At 43.8% G+C, this 20,978-nt stretch overlaps 1 protein-coding gene across 1 annotated transcript in view; it reads left to right on the top strand.

The window, feature by feature from the left end:
* Positions 1-20,978, top strand: part of satb2 (SATB homeobox 2) — a 217,625-nt gene that overhangs the window by 79,105 nt on the left and 117,542 nt on the right. Inside the window, exons 7-8 of the mRNA XM_070874828.1 lie at positions 5,467-5,679; positions 6,425-6,580. Of these exons, the coding sequence (XP_070730929.1) occupies positions 5,467-5,679; positions 6,425-6,580 (369 nt within the window). The remainder of the gene's footprint in view (positions 1-5,466; positions 5,680-6,424; positions 6,581-20,978) is intronic.

Raw genomic sequence — 20,978 nt, 5'->3', positions numbered from 1 at the left:
GGGAGAGGAGAGAAAAGAAGATAGTAAAAGAAAAAGAAAAAGAAGAAGAAAACACTGTCAGTCGATTTCACACTGCCAGCCACTAGCCCCTCAAGGTCCAGTGGCAAGGACATTTGCAGTCTCCCACTGAAAGTCAGCAGTCTTCCACCAGCCATGCTGCAGCCACTGGGGTAGCACTGCGTGGCATCAGTAGGATAGGCAAATGCACACACAAGACAGTCACTAAGGGAATGCATAAGTATGAAGAGTTGATTTCTTGATGTCATATTGGATGGATAGATGTATAAAGTTAGATTGGAAAGTTTGCTTTGTGGTGGTTTTTATTTCAATATTGTGGCCAAGAGGATGCTGTGATGGTCAGTAACAGAGGGAAGGTAAGGTGTGGAACTAATGTTGAAAGGGGAATTGGGGTTGTGGTCACTGGTACCGCAGGTGGATGATTCCATCTTGGATATCCCGACCAGAAAGGGGCTGTCTGGCTGGCATCCTTCCTTCTGCTTCCTCCTCTTCTGCATCTTCCTCTTCCCTCTGCGAGCGGATGCTGTAAATCTGAAATTACAGCCTAAAATGCTGGAAATACTCAGCAGCTGAGGCAGCATCTTAACCAGAGACGTGAAATCTGTTTCTCTCTCCACAAATGTTGCCTGACCTGCTGAGTATTTCCAGCATTTTCTGTCTTCTCAGAGGCCTTCCTTTACCATCCGTGGTCTTGCAAGCAACCAGTAGCACTCCTTGTACGCCCTACACACTTAAAAACTTTTAACGTGTATTGTACCAAGCTACGCCACTACTCCAATAAAATTTTAAAAATCCAGTCCAAAAGCTTAAATGCAAACTTACCCGAAAGATGTGCGTGTCCCTTTAAGAGGTGCTAACAGCGTCTGTCAGTTTGCTGAATGCTGGATTTTTATGGTAAGCTTAGGACTCAGCGCTAAGGCCCAAGTTCATTGAGGTGATGTTAAGCTGACATGGGCATCACGCTTTCTTAACTTCCATCTCCAGGATGGCGGCCGCCAAGTCCCGCACCACAGAAGGAGGCTAGAGTGGTTACTGCCATTTTTAGACAAGATCGCGGCGCAAACAGGTGACTGTAAGTGGGCCAGTTTCTAGGCCTTAATGTTTTACTGAGGGAATAGCACCAAATCTCTACTAAGGGGACAGGTCAAACATAGAAACATAAAAAATAGGTGCAGGAGTAGGCCATTCGGCCCTTCGAGCCTGCACCACCAATCAATAAGATCATGGCTGATCATTCCCTCAGTACCCCTTTCCTGCTTTCTCTCTATACCTCTTTATCCCCTTCGCTGTAAGGGCCATTTCTAACTCCCTCTTGAATATATCCAATGAACTGGCATCAACAACTCTCTGCGGCAGGGAATTCCACAGGTTAACAACTCTCTGAGTGAAGAAGTTTCTCCTCATCTCAGTCTGAAATGGCCTACCCCTTATCCTAAGACTGTGTCCCCTGTTTCTGGACTTCCCCAACATCGGGAATATTCTACCCGCATCTAACCTGTCCTGCCCGTCAGAATCTTATATGTTTCTATGAGATCCCCTCTCATCCTTCTAAACTCCAGTGTATAAAGGCCCAGTTGATCCAGTCTCTCCCCATATGTCAGTCCAGCCATCCCTGGAATCAGTCTGGTGAACCTTTACTGCACTCCCTCAATAGCAAGAACGTCCTTCCTTAGATTAGGAGACCAAAACTGAATACAATATTCAGGTGAGGCCTCACCAAGGCCCTGTACAACTGCAGTAAGACCTCCCTGCTCCTATACTCAAATCCCCGAGCTATGAAGGCCAACATACCATTTGCCTTCTTCACCGCCTGCTGTACCTATATGCCAACTTTCAATGAGTGATGAACCATGACACCCAGGTCTCGTTGCACCTCCCCTTTTCCTAATCTGCCGCCATTCAGATAATATTCTGTCTTCGTGTTTTTGCCCCCAAAGTGGATAACCTCACATTTATCCACATTATACTGCATCTGCCATGTATTTGCCCACTCACCTAACCTGTCCAAGTTACCCTGCAGCCTCTTAGCGTCCCCCTCACAGCTCACACTGCCACCCAGTTTAGTGTCATCTGCAAACTTGGAGATATTACACTCAATTCCATCATCTAAATCATTGATGTATATTGTAAAGAGCTGGGGTCTCAGCACTGAGCCCTGCGGCACTCCACTAGTCACTGCCTGCCATTCTGAAAAGATCAACTGTCTAATGATGGGTGATCACTATGTTTCCACTAAGGGATATCAGCAATACAGCATTGACAGATACCATCAACCCTCCATTAAGTGGATGAACCAACCTTTCTATTGAGGGATATTACTTAAGTCCTTTCGAAGAGAATAGTGCCAGCTCCTCACTGAGCCACCAACATTAAGGTTAGGCTAGGCTAAACTTAAATATACAGATAACTATAGTTAAATATAATTATTAATACTAATAATAGATTCTTTTCCTGCTATTTATACACAAATAGACAAGGAAATATGGCAGTATTATAGCTGAGATATAATTGAATTTTCAGTCATTCCATATTAAAACCCAAAATTTGGAGTTTGAATCTTGTTGGCATACTGGTACATTGTCTTTCTCTTTCTTCAGGTAAAAGTTTATGAAAAATAAATTCCAATTTTTCACAAAATTGAGGCCTAGAAATTGGCCTCTTTAGCGTGTCCGATTATCGCCTCCAGGGGCGATAACAGGGCGCTAAGCACTTAGCGACCAGGTGCGGTGATTCCCTCCACATTCAGCGGGAGGTTTGTGGCGACGGTATGGTGTTGCACCCGGTTCTTCTTCACCCAGAGATCATGATGTCATCTCCATGCGCATCGCTCTGGTAGCGCCCGGACCTTGCAGCATTGCCGGGCAAAAATACCGGCAGCTGCAGTCGGCATTCATCGAGTGCTTCGGGAGTGAAGCTTAAAGGCAAAGTTGTCGAGGTAAGTGAAAAATTGTATTTCTCTCTTTCAATTTTTTCCCCTGGTTCTTGGCCGCGATTAATCAGCCTGGCACTCTGCTGCAGTGCATCGAGCTGGTTGGGCTGGATCGCGGCTGCCGTCGGGGAGAAGGTAAGTTCTTCTTTTGTAGAGCCTGTAGCGATGGCCCTTCCCTTTAAGGGAGGGAATGAGCCTTCCAATGCAGCAGCGCCTCATGTTGCGCTCCAGGAAGGAAGTGGAGCGCTTTATTTAGTGCTCCACTTTCTTCCTGGAGCGCTAATCCCGAATTTTTTAAAAGTAGCCTGGAGCTAATTTTTTCTACTTTTAAAAGTTAGCACCCCCTATGGAGCGCTCCTGAATTTCTCCCCTGAGTACCAGCATCAGCAAGCATGAAGTCTCAAATCTGGGTTATACTGAACATGCACACGATATACCACTGGATTATTTTCAGTTCATACATATTTTAAATTAATATATTACATGTCCCATTTCGATATTATATTACCCCCTGCCCCGCCACCACCTCCTCCCCCCACCACGCCCATGTTATCTTCCTAATTCAAATGGACGTTATTGTCTTTTCCATGCTACCAATTCTGGGTCAAGGTTTCCAACCTCCTTCCCTCCGAATGGGTTTGGTGGCAGAGTTTGCTTCCTTTGCAATCCTTCTGACACTTCCATTTTGGAGAAGGGGAGATATCAAACGTCAGCAAGGGGCACACGCAGGTAGTCTGGAGACTGGCAGCAAAAGATTCTTAGTGAAGCGTAAGACAAAGATTCCCAACAGCAAACAGCTGCTCGTGAATGAGAGAGCACATCTCGTACAACACAGATGTTCATCCATAACCTCTACATTGAGTGAAACAATTCTATCAACACTAGATCGCCAACAACAGAAGACAGAGACTGTAACAATTAACTCGAGTCTATGATGACAACTAACTAAATCCTTAAATAGACGGAGGCTTTATATTAAAAAAATTATAATATTCTAGGAGTGGCAGTTGGTTGGCAGAGGAGCCGTTGGAATTTGCAGTGTATTTTGCAGGCCAGACTTTAACACACTCACTGACGTAGACTACAAGGCAGCACTGAGCCATGCACCTGGCATTTTTAAACTAAATTGCACCTCATTAAATTACAATTAAATAGAATCATGATTTTAAAAAGTCATTTGCGTTGTTTTGCATACTGAAATCCTAATGTTTTCCAGGTGAATAAAGGGCTGAATATTTATTTATACAAACATAATATATTTGAAATGATCTTAATTTAACCTTGTACTGTACGCAAAGCCAATCTGAGTTACTTCTCACTGCGTATGCAGGCAAGAAAGCAATACATTTTTCAAATGAGTTATTTAAAAGGGACTTTTTTGTTGTGAAATTTAACTCTGTGTACCAACTTATCTTCGTACAGGAGGAGGGTCCCTTGCAGGTAATGGGAAGGATTTCTGGACAACTTTCATCCTATCACCCTCTTTTCCCAAAGGGATTGAGCTTGTTGTGGTACCATTCCATGAGCTCAAATGGAGGATTTTTATCCATCTCCTGTCATCATGCTCCTTTAATCATTTAATCCGCACATCGTCCAAAATGATGTAAACAGTCAGAGTACAGGTTGAATGCCGAATTTAAAGGGCAGCCTGCAGGTTATGTGAGGAGGTAGGGAATTAAACAGATATGACCACATTAAAAATTTAATTTCCTAAGCCAAGATCTTTGACTTTGAGATTAACTTCATGATATCTTATGGCAATGGATGTAGATTTACGATATTAAAATACATTATATTACTATCTTAATTACAAATAACCTTTACACAACTTTTCAACCTCAGTATTAAGTATTATAATACATATCAAAACATGGGGCACACTAATTATGAAGCAATTTACAGTATTTAAAAGTTTTCTAAGGCATTTAAAGTTTTCTGGGCCATCTAAAATAAGACCCCTTTCCTATAGGTGTTCTAATTAAGAAACTCAAGTGAAGGTCAAAGCCTATCATGCAGAACAGCACCGAGATTAAAAATAGTGAAAAAACATTGTGTATCAACGAGTAATGGCTGGGTGATGCTAAGCTTGGACTTTAAAAGCTTGGAGATGGCCAGACATCACTGAGTGATGGCTCTTGCATGAAATGAAAAGAACCACCAGCATACTTGGAAGTGAAAATTGTTTTATTTTACGGGGTTTCACATTCAACGCCTGCCCATTAAACTGCTTTAATTGTGAAAGTTTTGAAGCTGATTTATGAGTTTACTTTGCTACTGTCAACACCAACATTATGCTGAAATAGACTGAAAACAAATTCAGAATTTGAGCACTTTATCAATGGGCTCTTAGCCTGCTTCCAAAATTGATGTCCTGACATTAGCTGCTTCTACTGTACTGCAGAATACCAAAAGCATTGCTGCATGCAGGAAATATTGAAGTATATCTCGGGGGTTGTTGGGGACAGGGTATTCACACTTGATTTTTTTTTAATACTGACATTGGGTGCCTTCTACACCAGGGCTTGCTATCAGAGATCCTCCGCAAAGAGGAAGATCCTAGAACAGCATCCCAGTCACTTCTTGTAAATCTAAGAGCCATGCAGAACTTCCTGAACCTTCCAGAGGCAGAACGTGACCGAATCTACCAGGAGGAGAGAGAACGAAACATGAACCCAAACATCTCCATGGTCTCGCCTTCAGCAGGCAGCCCAGGGTCTTCCCGAGCCTCTCAGGTACTTCAAAAGCTTGTCCTCCAACAACCTTTTTTTTTATTGATGCAGGAACTAAAAGCAGACTTGCACACTTTTTAAAATGAACATGGTAGAATACATAAATGTAAATAGGCATCAAGGAAATTAAACCATCAAATCAGCTGCATTTCTTTCAGTTTTCCATGAAATTTAAATTTTTTCATTTACAGTGATTTCCTATGTGAAATTATCAGCATCCATGGCTAGCATAGTAATGATAATGATGGTATACTGTACATACCGAGTTGACATATGTAATGCATTAATAAAGGATGAGCTAGACTTTTGGGAGCACATTAAATTGAGTAATAATTTATTATTTAGGGGTCTCTACCCATTTATTCATTTTTTTCTCGGAGAATTGGTTCTTCCTCTCGAAGGCATGCTGTTTTTTTATCTCTATGTATATGTGCTGCTTTATCAGGTTTTTTTTCTCTCCTTGCAATGTTTAATATTACTTGGCATGATTCGCACAGTCTACCTTAGTGATTTGGTAAACAGCATGAAAAGTGCTTTACTGTGTTTGCATGTCCTATAGGAATGCTCTGTTCCTGAACAGCAATTATTTCTAATCACAATTAACCTGATTAGAATAATGGACAGGAAGTGTCCTCCATAGCTAATGCAGTTTGGCATCAGCTGACTGAAATCCGCTGATGATTTGTGCACAGATGGCTGGCTGAAAGCAGTTTTTATTTTAATTTTTTTTGCTGGTCTCTCTCGGTAGGCCAAGACCTCTGCATCAACATCAGACCTTCTGGTTAAGGTGGAGAGCACGAACCTGAACATCACAGCAGCCATTTACGATGAGATCCAGCAAGAGATGAAACGGGCCAAAGTGTCTCAGGCATTGTTTGCAAAAGTGGCAGCAAATAAAAGTCAGGTGAGAGGGCGATGAGCCATGTTGTTCTTAACATCTCTTGTCATAATACACAATGAGACCGTTTCTTCTGGGTCAACGGCTCCTCTCACTACATACAAAACATAAAAAAACAAAAAAGATACTGGAATCTGGAATAAAAACAGAAAATGCTGGAAATCTCAGCAGGTCAGGCAGCATCTGTGGAGAGGAAGCAGAGTTAACATTTCGGGTCAATGATCCTTCGTCAAAACTGGAGAGTGTTCAAAAAGAACAGATTCTTAACAAGCACTGAAAGGGGGAGGGGGAGAAAGAACAAAAGGGAAGGTCTGTGATAGGTTGGAAGACAGGAGAGATTAGAGATACAAAAGGGATGATGGCCCAAATTTAAATGTTAATGCCAGGAGTTAAAAAATATTTGTCAAGATAGGGTGTGAATGGTGAGATTATGACCAACTGCCATTAGAGACAAGGAGAAAAAAAGAAAAAACAGGCTCTGAGAGGGCGGGGTGGGGGGGAAAGGGAGCCAAAGATTGGCAGCAGTCATGCTCTGAAATTTTTGAACTTGATGTTGGAGTCCAGAAGATTGTAAAGTGCGGACTGAACGAAGGTGCTTCGCAAAGTGGTTACTCAATCTACACTTGGTCTCCCCAGTCTTCCAGTCGCCTGTCACTTTAATTCTCCACTGCATTCCCGCTCTGACCTCTCCATCCTCGGTCTCCTACACTATTCCAATGAAGCTCAAGGCAAACTCGAGATACAGCACCTCATCTTTCGTTTAGGCACTTTACAGCCTTCTGGACTCAACATCAAGTTCAAAACTTTCAGAGCATTACCGCTGCCAATCTTTGGCTCCCTTCCCCCCCTCCCCCCACGCCTCCTCCCCCCACCCGCCCCACCCCTCTCAGAGCCTGTTTCTTTTTTTCTCCGTGTGTCTAATGGCAGTTAGTCATAATCCCACCATTCACACCCTATCTTGACTAATGTTTTTCTAACTCCTGGCATTACCATTTGAATTTGGGCCATCATCCCTTTTGTCTCTCTAATCCCTCTTGGCTTCCAACCTATCACAGATCTTCCCTTTTGTTCTTTCTCCCCCTCCCACTTTCAGTGCTTGTTAAGAATCTGTTCTTTTCAAACGCTCTCCAGTTCTGACGAAGGGTCATCGGTCTGAAACGTTAACTCTGCTTCCTCTCCACAGATGCTGCCTGACCCGCTGAGATTTTCAGTATTTTCTGTTTTTATTCTTCTCATTACATGTTGACTAGTTTTGCTACATTTTAGCCTTAAAATAATATCAATTTACCCCAGTTACAGTTTTCAAAACTTCAATGTGTGTCACACAAAGCAAATCAAAATCTCTTCATAAGACTTCACTTCTTTGCTACAGACACAGTCATAAAGCTCACATCCAAAGCACTTGCTGCACGTTCATCAAGGAAGTCAGTGTGTGGGCCTTGGGCCACATGTGGCTCCTGAAACCTGCCAATCTGGCTCCCAAAGCTGGTGCAACTCAGTCTTATTTGCCCTTACTTTTGTTGTTCACTAGCTTGTCCAGTTTGAATTTTGTGGGCCTATTGGTTTGGAAGGAGCTGTGCTTTTAGCATCATTGCCTCACTGGTGGATAAATCCAAATTGTAAAACCAAGCGCTTTTAGAATCAACAACTTCAGATATATGCAAGCAAGTGGAAACATTCATTTAGACTTTCTATGTGGCTCCTTGAATCTCCATGGTATACACCTATGTTGCCCATAAAGACAAAACTTTGAACAGCCCTTGTGTAACGTCACATATCTCATATCTTCTTCCACATAGTACAGTGCGGTCAACACAGGTGTTACTCCAGGTCAATGTTGATTGGTCATCCACTCTGGATCCACTGTGGAGTCAAATGCCACCAGTGAGTATGGAGGTTAATCTTTGTAAATGTCTTAGATGCCCTCCTGTTTTTCTTTTGGCTTAATTTTTCCCATTGTGATACATCACAAGGGAAAAATTACTTCATGATCAACTTTGAGTAACAATGTAGCAATCATCTTCAGTGTGGATGTCATTATACATCAACAGCACAGATTGTACTGGGAGTTGAGGTCTATTCTGACAGCTTCTGCTTACACAAGATGGACCCACATCTGAACAAATCCACCCATAGGATTAGCAGTATGTATTATTTAAAAGAAATGACAGACATATTTCAGAATTATTTCAAGCCTGTAATCTATTATTCGGATTCAGATAATAATTATAAACTGCTTGAGCTGCACATTTTGTAGCTTATGACATCAACCAAACCCCTCGAGTATATTACTGACTTGTAATCACACTGAGATATCTATTATTCTCTATTTATACCACACATGTGGTCTGAAAAGTGATGGTTTATTCAAGCAAGGTTATTTCACTATTGCAACTATTTTCACTGCCCTGGCTCAAGTCTTCCATTGTCACAGCTCACTTGCATTGACTGCAGACAGTAAACCAGATGCATGTGTAAACCAGCCGGGGTGTAAATCAGACAGGCGTGTAAATTGGACGTGTGTGTAAATCAGACAGGCATGTAAATCAGGTGGGTGTATAAACCAGACGGGGTGTAAATCAGACGGGATGTAAATCAGACAGGCGTGTGAATCAGACGGGTGTATAAACCAGACGGGGTGTAAATCAGACGGGGTGTAAATCAGACAGGCATGAAAATCAGGCGGGTGTATAAACCAGACAGCGTGTAAATCAGACAGGCGTGTAAATCAGACGGGTGTATAAACCAGACGGGGTGTAAATCAGATGGGGTGTAAATCAGACAGGCATGTAAATTGGACGTGTGTGTAAATCAGGCGGGGTGTAAAGCGGACAGGTGATTCAATCACAAAAGTTTCCCACTGGGAGGGTTAGGTTAATATTAACCCTCCTCTGTCCCTCCTTTCCACAACACTTCTTGAATTGCCAGGACAAGTTGCATAAAAACTATGAGCCGAAGTATAAATAAAAGAAATGCTGCAATTGGTCCTGTACGAATCCAGAGTGAGGCCAAGTTCACCCGCACTTCAGGCTTGTTAATTGTAAAGTTCAATATCATTTGATGGTGTATTTCTCAGCAAATCATTGGGCCCAGAAGCTAAATGGGGTGGGGGGTGGAGATAGTTCACACTCAGCTCAGATCCGACAAATATGTGCAACCGAGAATCAACAAATCCCAGCTGGACCAACAGAACATAGAGATCGAGTGAGTGAAACAATAAGTTCTCAAAGATGAAGTGAAAAACTTTATAATTATGGCAAATTCTAGTGACAAGTAATACAGTACATGGCTTGATATGATGCTACTAATTCTCTGAAGCATGCAGCATTTGTTTTATTAGCTTTCCATAAACTGTTAAGCGAGTTTTTATATTTTAATGGAAAGTTATTGGATTCAGGGTTTACGTCTTTATGTGTAGGCTGAACCATAGAGAGAGAATCATAAGGGAACAAGAGCACAATAAACCTCCACTTATGCAGACAAAGCTGCACTACACTGCACAGATGAAAGGTACCACATGGATACACAAGAGGGAGAGGACCCGGATTTTTCAAAATAAATCTGTTCAATTAGGACCAAATTAAATTACTGTCCAAAGCATGGCATTTCACCAGCCAGAAGACAACCCTTTCAGTACCATTGCCTGATCGAGCTGACAGATAGAAAATATGAACTCCACATATAGCCTTAATTATAGTGGGTAATTGAGGGGCATTTGTTTATCAAATGATATGTTAATAAGGAATCTTTCACCGTTTAACTGACCATACTGCTTCAATCTGTCTCAGTTGCACAGACCTACACAGGCCTATGTAGTCCTCAACCTAAAGAGCCGAGCAGTAATTATTCAGTTAAGCAACCACACAAGCAGTCGTTCATAAAGATTTGTATCTATATTATTACCTTGTATCCGGTGTCTTTTTCGACTATTTTCTGATATTGGTTGACACCAATCAGATAAAGTTTACCTCAGAACAAGCTAGCTTTTGTTCTGGGGAATCTGCAGAAAAGTCGTCTTCATCTTGCAAGGGAACGCACTTCTAGTGAGACCACATTCTGAAATTTGGAAGCTAATGGATGCTGGCAAAGAAAACGCATGGAGAAAGAGGCAGTGATTAAAATGGTCACAGATTTACTGTGGTAATTGGTTAAAATGAACAATGGTACTTGTATTAATTCAGAACTTTTTCTTTGGTTTTCTAATTTTCTCCCCTGCTCTCCTAAAGGCATGTAAGAGTGTGGGAATATGATTCTGCAGGTCGTTGGCAGCCCAGTTATTTAAATGGGCCATTCTTTATCTGTGAGCATAGGGCACTGAGAGGTAGATTTTAATCTCGTGCACCCAGCCTGAACAGGGCGGATGGGCTGTTAAAATGGCGGGCGTGGAGATCAGCACTGCATTCCTGCATCCTGCCATTGTAAGTCACCTCAGAACAGGTATGGGATGGCTGCTTGCTGCAGGCAGACGGGGGCCTGGTCTACACTGTAAAGTCATTACCTAATGATGTAATCGGTGCCACGACACAATTTTAACTCAGGAAATCAAGAGGCCCTCATGGGGCCAAATCCAGCAGACAAATCATGGAAGGAGTCAGCAGAGTGGCCAGAAGAGGCCACATTACGTATTTTTATTAGACTTTTATGAGATTCCTTCAACGCCAGGATGATCAGGAGTGCTCCTGGGAACCTGCAAGTAAGCCTTAGGACTCCCCAGACTCGCCTCTTCCTCCTAGCGATGGAAGTTCCTTTCAAATCCCCACCTCTAACTTTATTCCAGGGACTGTTCTCTTGGGGCTTTGGCAGCCTCGGGCTCTGGTCTGAATTCCCTCTGCTACTCACTGCCGCTGACATTCATGCTTGCCAGTTTGGTAATGAGGCTCGGGAGTTAAAATAGTTCAACACTCCATGGAGAATTCGCTCCCACCCGACATCCTCCTCACCCTGATTGCGCCCCGAGTTAAAATTCATCCCCAAGTGTCGACAGACTATTTGATCATGAAGATTGAGAAGGTCAGTTCAGCTGCCTCTGCCACACCAACATATTGCATTTAACGTAATAAAACATTCCATGGCACTGCACCAGAATCCATTATCAAACAAAACTTGATAATGCCCACCAAGACACGGCTCCCCCCTGGCCTAGCCCTGAACTCGCATCTTTTAATAGTTTCTCTCCTATCTTCCCTCATTCCCTCTCTGAGCTCACTTGTCCATGAAACCCACCTCCAGCTCTTTTGATCCTACTTCCACTAAAGTACTGACCACTCAACTTCCCTTCCTGGCCCCCATGGTGGGTGATATTGTAAGTGTTTCCACCTCCTCAGGTACTGTCCCATTCCCTTTCAAATCTTCTGTCATCAACCCCCTTCTCAAAAAGCCCACCGCCGACCCCTTTGCCCTTGAAAGCTACCATCACCAACCTCCCAATCCTCTCCAAATCCTTGAACATGTTGTTACCTCCCAAATCCATGCCCAACTTTCCTGCAACTCCATGTTTGCATCTCTCCAATCTACTCACAGCACTAAAATGGCCCTAATCAAAGTCACAAATAACATCCTACATGACTGCGACCATGGTGCACTATCTCTCCTCATTCTTCTCGACCTGTCTGCAGCCTTTGACACAGTTGACCACACCATCCTCCTCCAACATCTCTCCACTGTTGTCCAGCTGGATGGGACTGCCCTCGTCTGGTTCCACTCTTACCTATCCAATCATAGGCAGAGAATCTCCTGCAGTGACTTGTCTTCTCACCTCTGCACTGTTACCTCTCGAGTCTCCCAAGAATCTATCCTTGGCCCCCTCCTATTTCTCATCTACAACTGCCCCTTGGCAACATCATCATCGAAAAGACATCAGGTTCCAAAGTACGCTGACGTCACCCATCTCTGTCTCACCACGAGCTCTCCCGACCCCTCCACTGCTTCTGTGTTGTCTTGCTGCTTGTCTGTTGTCCAGTCTTGGATGAGCCACAATTTACACCAATTAAACATTGGGATGTCTGAATCCATTGTCTTCAGGCCCCGTTCCCAGCCACTGATACCATCCCCCTCCCTGGCCACTGTCTCAGGCTGAACAAGACTGTTCGCAACCTTGATATCCAATTTAATCCTGAGCTGAGCCTCCAACCCCATATCCTCACCATCACAAAGACTGCCTAATTCCGCCTCGATTACATTGCCCATCTCCACCCCTGCCTCAGCCCATCTGCTGCTGTAACACTAATCCATGCTTTTATTATCTCCAGGCCTGACTATTCCTCACCTGGCCGGCCTCCTATCTTCCTCCCTCCATAAAGTTTAACTCATCCAAAACTCATATCCCATATTTTAACCTGTACGAAGTTCCATTCACCTGTCACCCCTGTACTTGCTAACATATATTGGCCTTTATTTTAAAATTCTCATCCTTGTATTCAAATCTCTCCATGGCCTTTCCTCTTCCTATTTCTGTAACCTCTACAAACCCTACAACCTTCCAAGAACTGCACATTCCTCCAATCTCTGCCCCTTGTGCATCCCCCACTCCCTTCACCCCACCACAGGCGACCATACCATCAGCCATCTTTCCACCTCGCCCCTTTCTCTCCTCCTTTGAGACCCTCCTTAATAGCTACCGCTTTGACCAAGCTTTTAGTCATCCCTCCTAATATCTCCTTTTTTGGCTTGGGTCTTGTTACACTCCCGTGAAACACCTTTGTATGTTTTCCAACATGCTGACGCCTGGTGTCAGCCATGGCTTAGTGGTAGCACTCTCGCCTCTGAGTCAGAAGCTTGTGAATTCAAGTCCCACTTCAGAGACTTGAGATCATAATCCAATCTCACACTTGGGTGCAGTGCTGAGGGAGTGCTGCACTGTCGGATGTGTCTTACAAGGAGACATTAAACCATAGTCCTGTCTGCCCTCTCATGTGCCCTCTCATGTGGCCATATGGCCAATAAGAGAATTAAGGGTTACGGGGAATGGGCAGGTAAGTGGAGCTGAGTCCACGGCCAGATCAGCCATGATCTTGTTGAATGGCGGAGCAGGCTCGAGGGGCTAGATGGCCTACTCCTGTTCCTAATTCTTATGTTCTTATGTTCTTATATAAAAGGTCCAATGGCACAAGTCTAAGAAGAGATGGGGAGCTCTCCCGGGTGTCCTGACTAATATTTATCCCTCAACAAATATCACTGCAAAACAGATTATCTGGTCATTATCTTATTTCTGTCTGTGGGACCTTGCTGTGTGCAAATTGGCTGCTGTGTTTCCCTACAGTGACTACAGTTCAAAAGTATTTCATCGTCTATAAAGTGCTTTGGAACGTCCTGAGCTCATGAAAGGCGCTATATAAATTCAAGTCTTTTTTTAAGACAATATATAAATGCAAATCCGTGTTGTTGTTGGAGAGGGATCACAGCCAAGCCCAGTGAAATTCTAATATTTAAAAAATTACAGCTGTACAGCTGGGTATCTGATGCACAGATCTATTCTATATAATAATGCTTGTGTATTTCTGCTAGGTTTTATTCTGTGGGTGTCAGCGATCATTTCACACCACTAAGAGAAGTATTTCACACCAGTAAAAACGGCAAACATTCAATCACAGGTGTGAAATGCCATTATTCTGTTCCACATGAGCCGCCTAGCAACACCGTACATGACATCGGGTGCTTATTCAGAACACCCCGTAGAGTAAACAGAGTGACTCATCCAAAGCGATTAAATATGCCGCTCTTTGATGCGCAGTGAAGATCTGCATATTGCGCTTGTGCCCATAGCCCTCAGGAGTTAAGGCTCCGTCCCATTCATGGAAGAGTTACCACCCAGTACCGTGGTGGATGAGTTCTTGCCTGCACAGCCTGCCTCTTGTTCTGAGAGCGCCGACTTATTCAGGAATGCCTCTGCTTGCAAAGCATTCTTAATTATTTTTGAAAATGAAAAAATAAAGCAGATCAGTAAATTAATACAGGTGATTAGAACACCAGCTGGATACACAGCGCGCAATATGTCAGAGTCTGTGCTTTGTCACAAATTTCACTAGGTCTGCTGGGAAGGGCATGTTGTTGAAATGTAGATCCTTTAATCTGATCAGTCATGCAAATACTTTAGGGGAAAACAGGATTAATAATCCTCTAATTACCGTGAATCCACTTCACCTTGAATATTAGACTCCCCAAAAAGATGCCATTAGGCTTCCCAGTAGGGAATTCCTTGGGTATCATGATGTCATTGAATCTGAATCCTGGCTGGTGCCTCTTTTGCCAGAAATTAATTTTGTTTACACACGCCTGCACACATGGTCACACTCGCACATAATTTGCCTCCTAATAGCTCCAAGGTCAGGACCTATCATGTTGGGGACAAATTGAATACTTTCTTACTTAAAGTCAGTTGACAGAAGATACATAGAGCATAATGACACCTGCAACGTATTCTATTAAAGGGCAGTAGCATTAAAGCGTAGATTACAGTTAGTTTATCGTAGATTTAGCAGTGAATGTTAAATTAAACGTGCATAGTGTCAGCTTGGGGCTGCTGTGAAATCCCCTCCGCCCACCCCTCTCCCGCTATTGATAAATCTTACAATGCATCTGACCCTTCAGTCAGAACCTGGCATGCTCTCCACCTTGTGGGCTGCATCTGGTGTCACTGATTCATGAAAGGAACTTCTAAAGTTCACATTGATGCTGATCTGTTCTTTAAACTATCCACTTAGGTTGTATTGGCCATTGGAGAATGTAAAGTAAAAATGTGAAGTATGAATGATTAATGCACTAGGTTACTTATGCCAAATCACATGCTGGTTCCACAGGGGAGGGAGGGAAGGCGGGGAGTGAAGAAAGAACAAAGTACTGTGGCAGTTTCTTGATTTCAGATTGTTAACAGTCATTGTTTCTTTGCCTGTTTCTTTCCTAAAAGAGAGAGGTTCAGGTTTGTGTGAATCTGGCCTGTACATGTAAAAACAAGGCAGTGTTGTGTTACAGATTAGTTTATAAATCCCCAGTGGCTTCACAGTTCAGCGCCTACAGCTGCTGCAGATGGAACAAGGTTTTGTCTCTTCGACGTGCTACAGCCGGCAGTTGAAGGAGAAAATGGAATGATCAGGTTATTAACATGTAGGCTATGAGGATGAGGCTGCACAATGAGAACAGCTGGTGTTGCTATCTTGGCTGCTGCAGCGGAGATAATCAAATCTCTGTATTTCTGCTGTAGGGAGAAACAAGAACAAGTCAAACAAAAAGGGGCCTGCTGACGCTGGGATTAGTACTGATATTTCTTAAGTTCTGTCCTTCTGTATTAGAGCCAAGGTGAATATATGGCCTTTTGCATACATGGTCATTCTGTCCCTCCCAAATGGCATTATGCAATGTTAAATGGGATACCATCACGATTTTACTCCCACCCCCCCCTCCGCCCCCATATCAGAAGAATTATAAACCTACAGCATGCCACTTATTATATTCCAGAATTTTTTAAACTGTCAAGTAATTCCGTTAAAAGAGTGCTTAAATGCAACAAACTATTTGTAATGTTCCATAAAAAAGGCTGCATGTGTTTCACTGTATTACAGTATTTGTCTGTATTCAATGCTATCACAATAACTAGATAATACAGGGACAGTTGTAGGTCGAAATTCCATTTTTAATGCCACCCATTACCGCCGGAGAGGGGTGGCTAATGGGCGGCTAAGTCCTTACCGTCAGTCGGCTCACAGTAAATTTAGTTGGGCGGTGGGGGCAGGGCCAAGACAGACTGTTCACGCTCTGCCGCCACCCACGTGGTAACGTCATTGAGCATGCAACGCCGCCGCGGCTGCGAAATTAGGTAAGTACGGTGTTCTTACCGGCAGGTGTTCGTACAGCTTGGAAAAGCTGGTGGGACATCGGGGATCCTGGGGTGGTAGCGTCCAGGGGTCAAGGTAAGTGTTTATGTTTTGTTTTAGTATTTATGTATTAATGGGAGCAGTGGGGAAGTGTGGGTGAGGGAAATTGGCAGAAACTTTTTTTTTCAATTTTTCCATCTCGCATTTCCATCGGGAAGTTCAGTAGTCCTCCTGAGGTACTGCTCCGTTGGTGCCCAAGGATGAGTTTGCAGCGCCACCTTTAGTGCTGCTCTCTCATTTTTGGGTGGGAAAACTGAATTTTGCTGTTTGAGGCGGCACCTACTGCCTGGCATTAAAATTAGCAGTAAGCTAGTGTCATCGCCTCAAAAATGGCGGGACGGAATTCTGACCCCTTGATCTTTGGATAGAGCATTTGGTTCCTCAACAAAGGTAATAACTTTGAATGCCAGTCCTGACTGGCTTTCTGACTTGCACACTGGCTGGAACACTCCCGGTGTGGGGGGGGGGGGGGGGGGGGGGGGGCATGGCAGGTGGAGGTCCACATATTCGGCCTTTTGTGAAGTGGGGATCAAAATCTGAAGGAATGGGGCACAAAGAAACAAACTACCCGTTAGCCAATTATGGAACAACATTGTTGATTGCTGTGGTTCATGGCTCTGATCAGCCCATCCTTCCAGAGGAAGCAGGAAGTGTGCCAGTGGAAGATGCATCATAGACCTAAAAGGGGGGAGAAAGTAGAAGATGTGACACCTTGAATCATAATTTGAACAAGTCCTACCAGATGAATAAAAAGAAAAGAAAGAACTTGCATTTATATATCGTCTTTCACAACCTCAGGATGTCTAAAAGTGCTTCACAGCCAATGAAGCACTTTTGAAGTGTAGTCATAGAATCATCATCATCGTCATAGACAGTACCTCGAAATCGAGGAAGATTTGCTTCCACTCCAAAAGTGTGTTCTCAGGTGACTGTACAGTCCAATACGGGAATTACAGTCTCTGTCACAGATGGGACAGACAATGGTTGAAGGAAAGGGTGGGTGAGGAGTCTGGTTTGCTGCACGCTCCTTCTGCTGCCTGCCTGCGCTTGGTTTCTGCATGCTCTCGGCAACGATACGCGTGGTGCTCAGCGCCCTCCCGAATGCTCTTCCTCCATTTAGCCATAGAATAATAGAATGGTTACAGCACAGAAGAAGTCCACTCAACCTGTCTAGTCCGTGCCGGCTGTCTGCAAGAGCACTTCAGCTAGTCCCACTTCCCCAACTTTTTCCTGCAGCCTGCAATTTTTTTCCTCCAGGTACTTATCCAATTCCCTTTTGAAAGCCATGATTGAATCTGCCTCCACCATACTTTGAGGCAGTGCATTCCAGATCAGAACCACTCGCTGCATAAAAAAGTTTTTCCTCATGTCGCCTTTGGTTCTTCTGCCAATCACCTTAAATCTGTGTCCACTGGTTCTCGACACTTCTGCCAATGGAAACAGTTTCTCTCTATCTGCTCTGTCTCGACCCCTCCTGATTTTGAGTTACTGTTGTAATGTAGGAACCGCAATAGTCACTTTTCACACAGTACCGTCCCACAAACAGCAATGAGATAAGTAGCCAGATGATCTTTTTTTTAATTGATGTCATTTGAAAAGAAAGAATAGAAGTAATAAGTAAAAATTATAAATTTCTAACAGACCTCCTGTGTCCTCCTCATGGGAGGGTGGAAGGTAGGCTGTTTTATGAGGCAGAACATTATACTATTTAACACACAATGGGCCAGATTATACAGGAACAGGATAGCATTTTTGCCCACAAAGTTACTGGAAATGTGAGGTGATAACGGCGCAGCAAGGGTAACAGGACATCTGGGACCTTGGTGAACAATGGGACAAACAGCGTATCTCCTTAACAAATGAGATTAAAGGATTGAGAAATAATTACGGATGGAGGGTGAATTAGAGTGGGTGAATTAAATGTCAAATCAGGTACAGAAAGAGAAACAAAGAGAGGGAAAGAAAGATTGGAGAAAGAGATAGAAAGGAAAAGTAAGAAAAACATATTTTAAATGTAAAATTTGACATTTAAAAAATCTTCTATAACAACCTGAGGGAATAAGACTCCACAATTGTTAACTTTCTGGGCAAGAGAGGTTGATTGGCCTCACTACTCTCATCATGTCAATCGCAGATAAGGCCATCGCTGACCACTTCCTCGTATCGCTCTCCACCCACATCCCCCTTCCACATCACCCCCCAACCCTACCTCCTTCTGTATCTGCCTCTGAAAAAAACTCTCTCCCGGCTCTCTTACAGCTGCACTTATCAACTCCAAATTGTCCAGCCTTTGGCCCTCCATTCAACATGACATTTCTGCAGCTACTGATCTGCTCAATCACACCCTCACCACCACCTATGATGCCCTAGTCCCTGTTAGAACAATTACTCTCTCTCACCCTGGCCAATCCCCCTGGTACAGCCCTGTTCTTCGTTCACTTAAGTCCAAGGGACGCAGATTTGAACGGATATGGCGGACAACTGGTTTAGCCATTCACCGCCAGATCTGGCTATACCACATAAAGCACTATTGGGTCCTGCTCTCCTCTGCCAAAATCGCTCACTATTCCAGAATCATTCTGGAATGTAAAGATAAACCCTGGTTTCTATTCTCCATCTGCTAACCATCTTTTTAAACCCCTCACCCCTGTCTCCACTCACCTCCGACAATAAGTGTGAGAAGCTCATAGACATCTTTGTCTCTAAGATTGAGATCATCCGTTTGGCAGCCTCTTCCTCTTCCCTTCCTTTCCCTAGCTCACCAGACCAAATTTCCTCTAAGGATGCCCCCTGCCCTAGCCTTGACCTCACATCTTGCTCCAGTTTCTCTCCGATCTCCCGTCATGACCTTTCCAAGCTCATCCTGTCCATGAGACCCACTTTCTGCTCCCTTGACCCGAATCCCATCAAACTGTTGACCACCCAACTTCCTTTTCTGGCTCCCATGTTAGCTGACATTGTTAACGGTTCTCTCTCCTCAGGTATTGTCCCCCTCTCCCTTAGATCTGCCGTCATCACCCCCTCTTCAAAACACAACCCTCGACCCCTCCATCCTTGCAAACTACCGCCCCATTTAAAACCTCCATTTCCTCTCCAAAGTCCTTGAACGTGTTCTCACCTCCCAAATCTGTGCCCATCTTTCCCGCAATTCCATATTTGAATCCCTCCAATCCGGATTCCGTGCCTGCTGCATTACCGAAACGGCTCTCATCAAAGTCACAAATGACATCCTTTGTGACTGTGACGAAGGCAAACCATCCCTCCTTATCCTTCTTCACTTGTCTGCAGCCTTTGACATGGTTGACCACTCTATCCTTTTGTCTGCAGCCTTTGACACGGTTGACCACTCTATCCTTTTCCGATGCCTCTCCACTGTCATCCGGCTAGATGGGACTGCACTCGCCTGATTCCATTCTTATCTATCTAATCGGAGCCAGAGAATCACCTGCAACGACTTCTCTTCCCGCCCTCCCATCGTTACTTCTGGTGTCTCCCCAGGATCTATCCTTGGCCCTTTTCTATTTCTCATCCACATGTTGCTCCTTGGCGACATCATCCGAAAACACAGTGACCGCTTCCACATATATGCTGATGACACCCAGGCCTACCTCACTACCATAAGAACATAAGAAATAGAAGCAGGAGTAGGCCATTTGGCCCCTCGAGCCTGCTCCTCTCTTCAATAAGATCATGCCTTATCTCATCTTGGCCTCAACTCCACTTCCCTGCCCACTCCCCATAACCCTTGACTTCCTTATTGTTCAAAAATCTGTCCATCACCACCTTAAATATATTCAATGAGCCAGCCTCACAGTTCTCTGGGGTAGCGAATTCCAAAGATTCACGACCCTCTGAGAGAAGAAATTTCTCCTCATTTCCATTTTAAATGGATGACCCCTTATTCTGAAACTATGTCCCCTAGTTCTAGATTCCCCATGAGGGGAAACATCCTCTCTTCATCTACTCTGTCAAGCCCCCTCAGAAGCTTATACGTTTCAATAAAATCACCTCTCATTCTTCTAAACTCCAATGAGTATAGGCACAACCTGCTCAACCTTTCTTCATAAAACAACCCCTTCATCTCAGGAATCAACCTCGTGAATGTTCTCTGAATTGCCTCCAATGCAAGTATACCCCTCCTTAAATAAGGAGACCAAAACCATAAGCAGTACTCCAGGTATGGTCTCGCCAACGCCCTGTACATTGTAGCAGGACTTCCCTACTTTTATACTCCATCCCCCTTGCAATAAAGGCCAACATTCCATTTGCCTTTCCAGTTACATGCTGTACCTGCATACTAACGTTTTGTGTTTCATGTACAAGGACCCCAGATCCCTCTGTACCACAGCATTTTGTAATCTCTCCCAATTTAAATAATAATTTTTCTTTTTTATTTTTCTTACCAAATCTCACATTTTCCCACGTTATAGTCCATTGGCAAAATTTTTGCCCACTCACTTAACCTATCTAGATCCCTTTGCAGATTTTTTGCGTCCACCTCACAACTTGCTTTACATAAGAACATAAGAACATAAGAA

Source organism: Pristiophorus japonicus, chromosome 3 (assembly GCF_044704955.1).
Source record: "Pristiophorus japonicus isolate sPriJap1 chromosome 3, sPriJap1.hap1, whole genome shotgun sequence".
NCBI lineage: Eukaryota > Metazoa > Chordata > Chondrichthyes > Pristiophoridae > Pristiophorus > Pristiophorus japonicus.
Note: the sequence above shows the minus strand (reverse complement) of the source record. Positions and strands in the feature narration are given on the sequence as shown.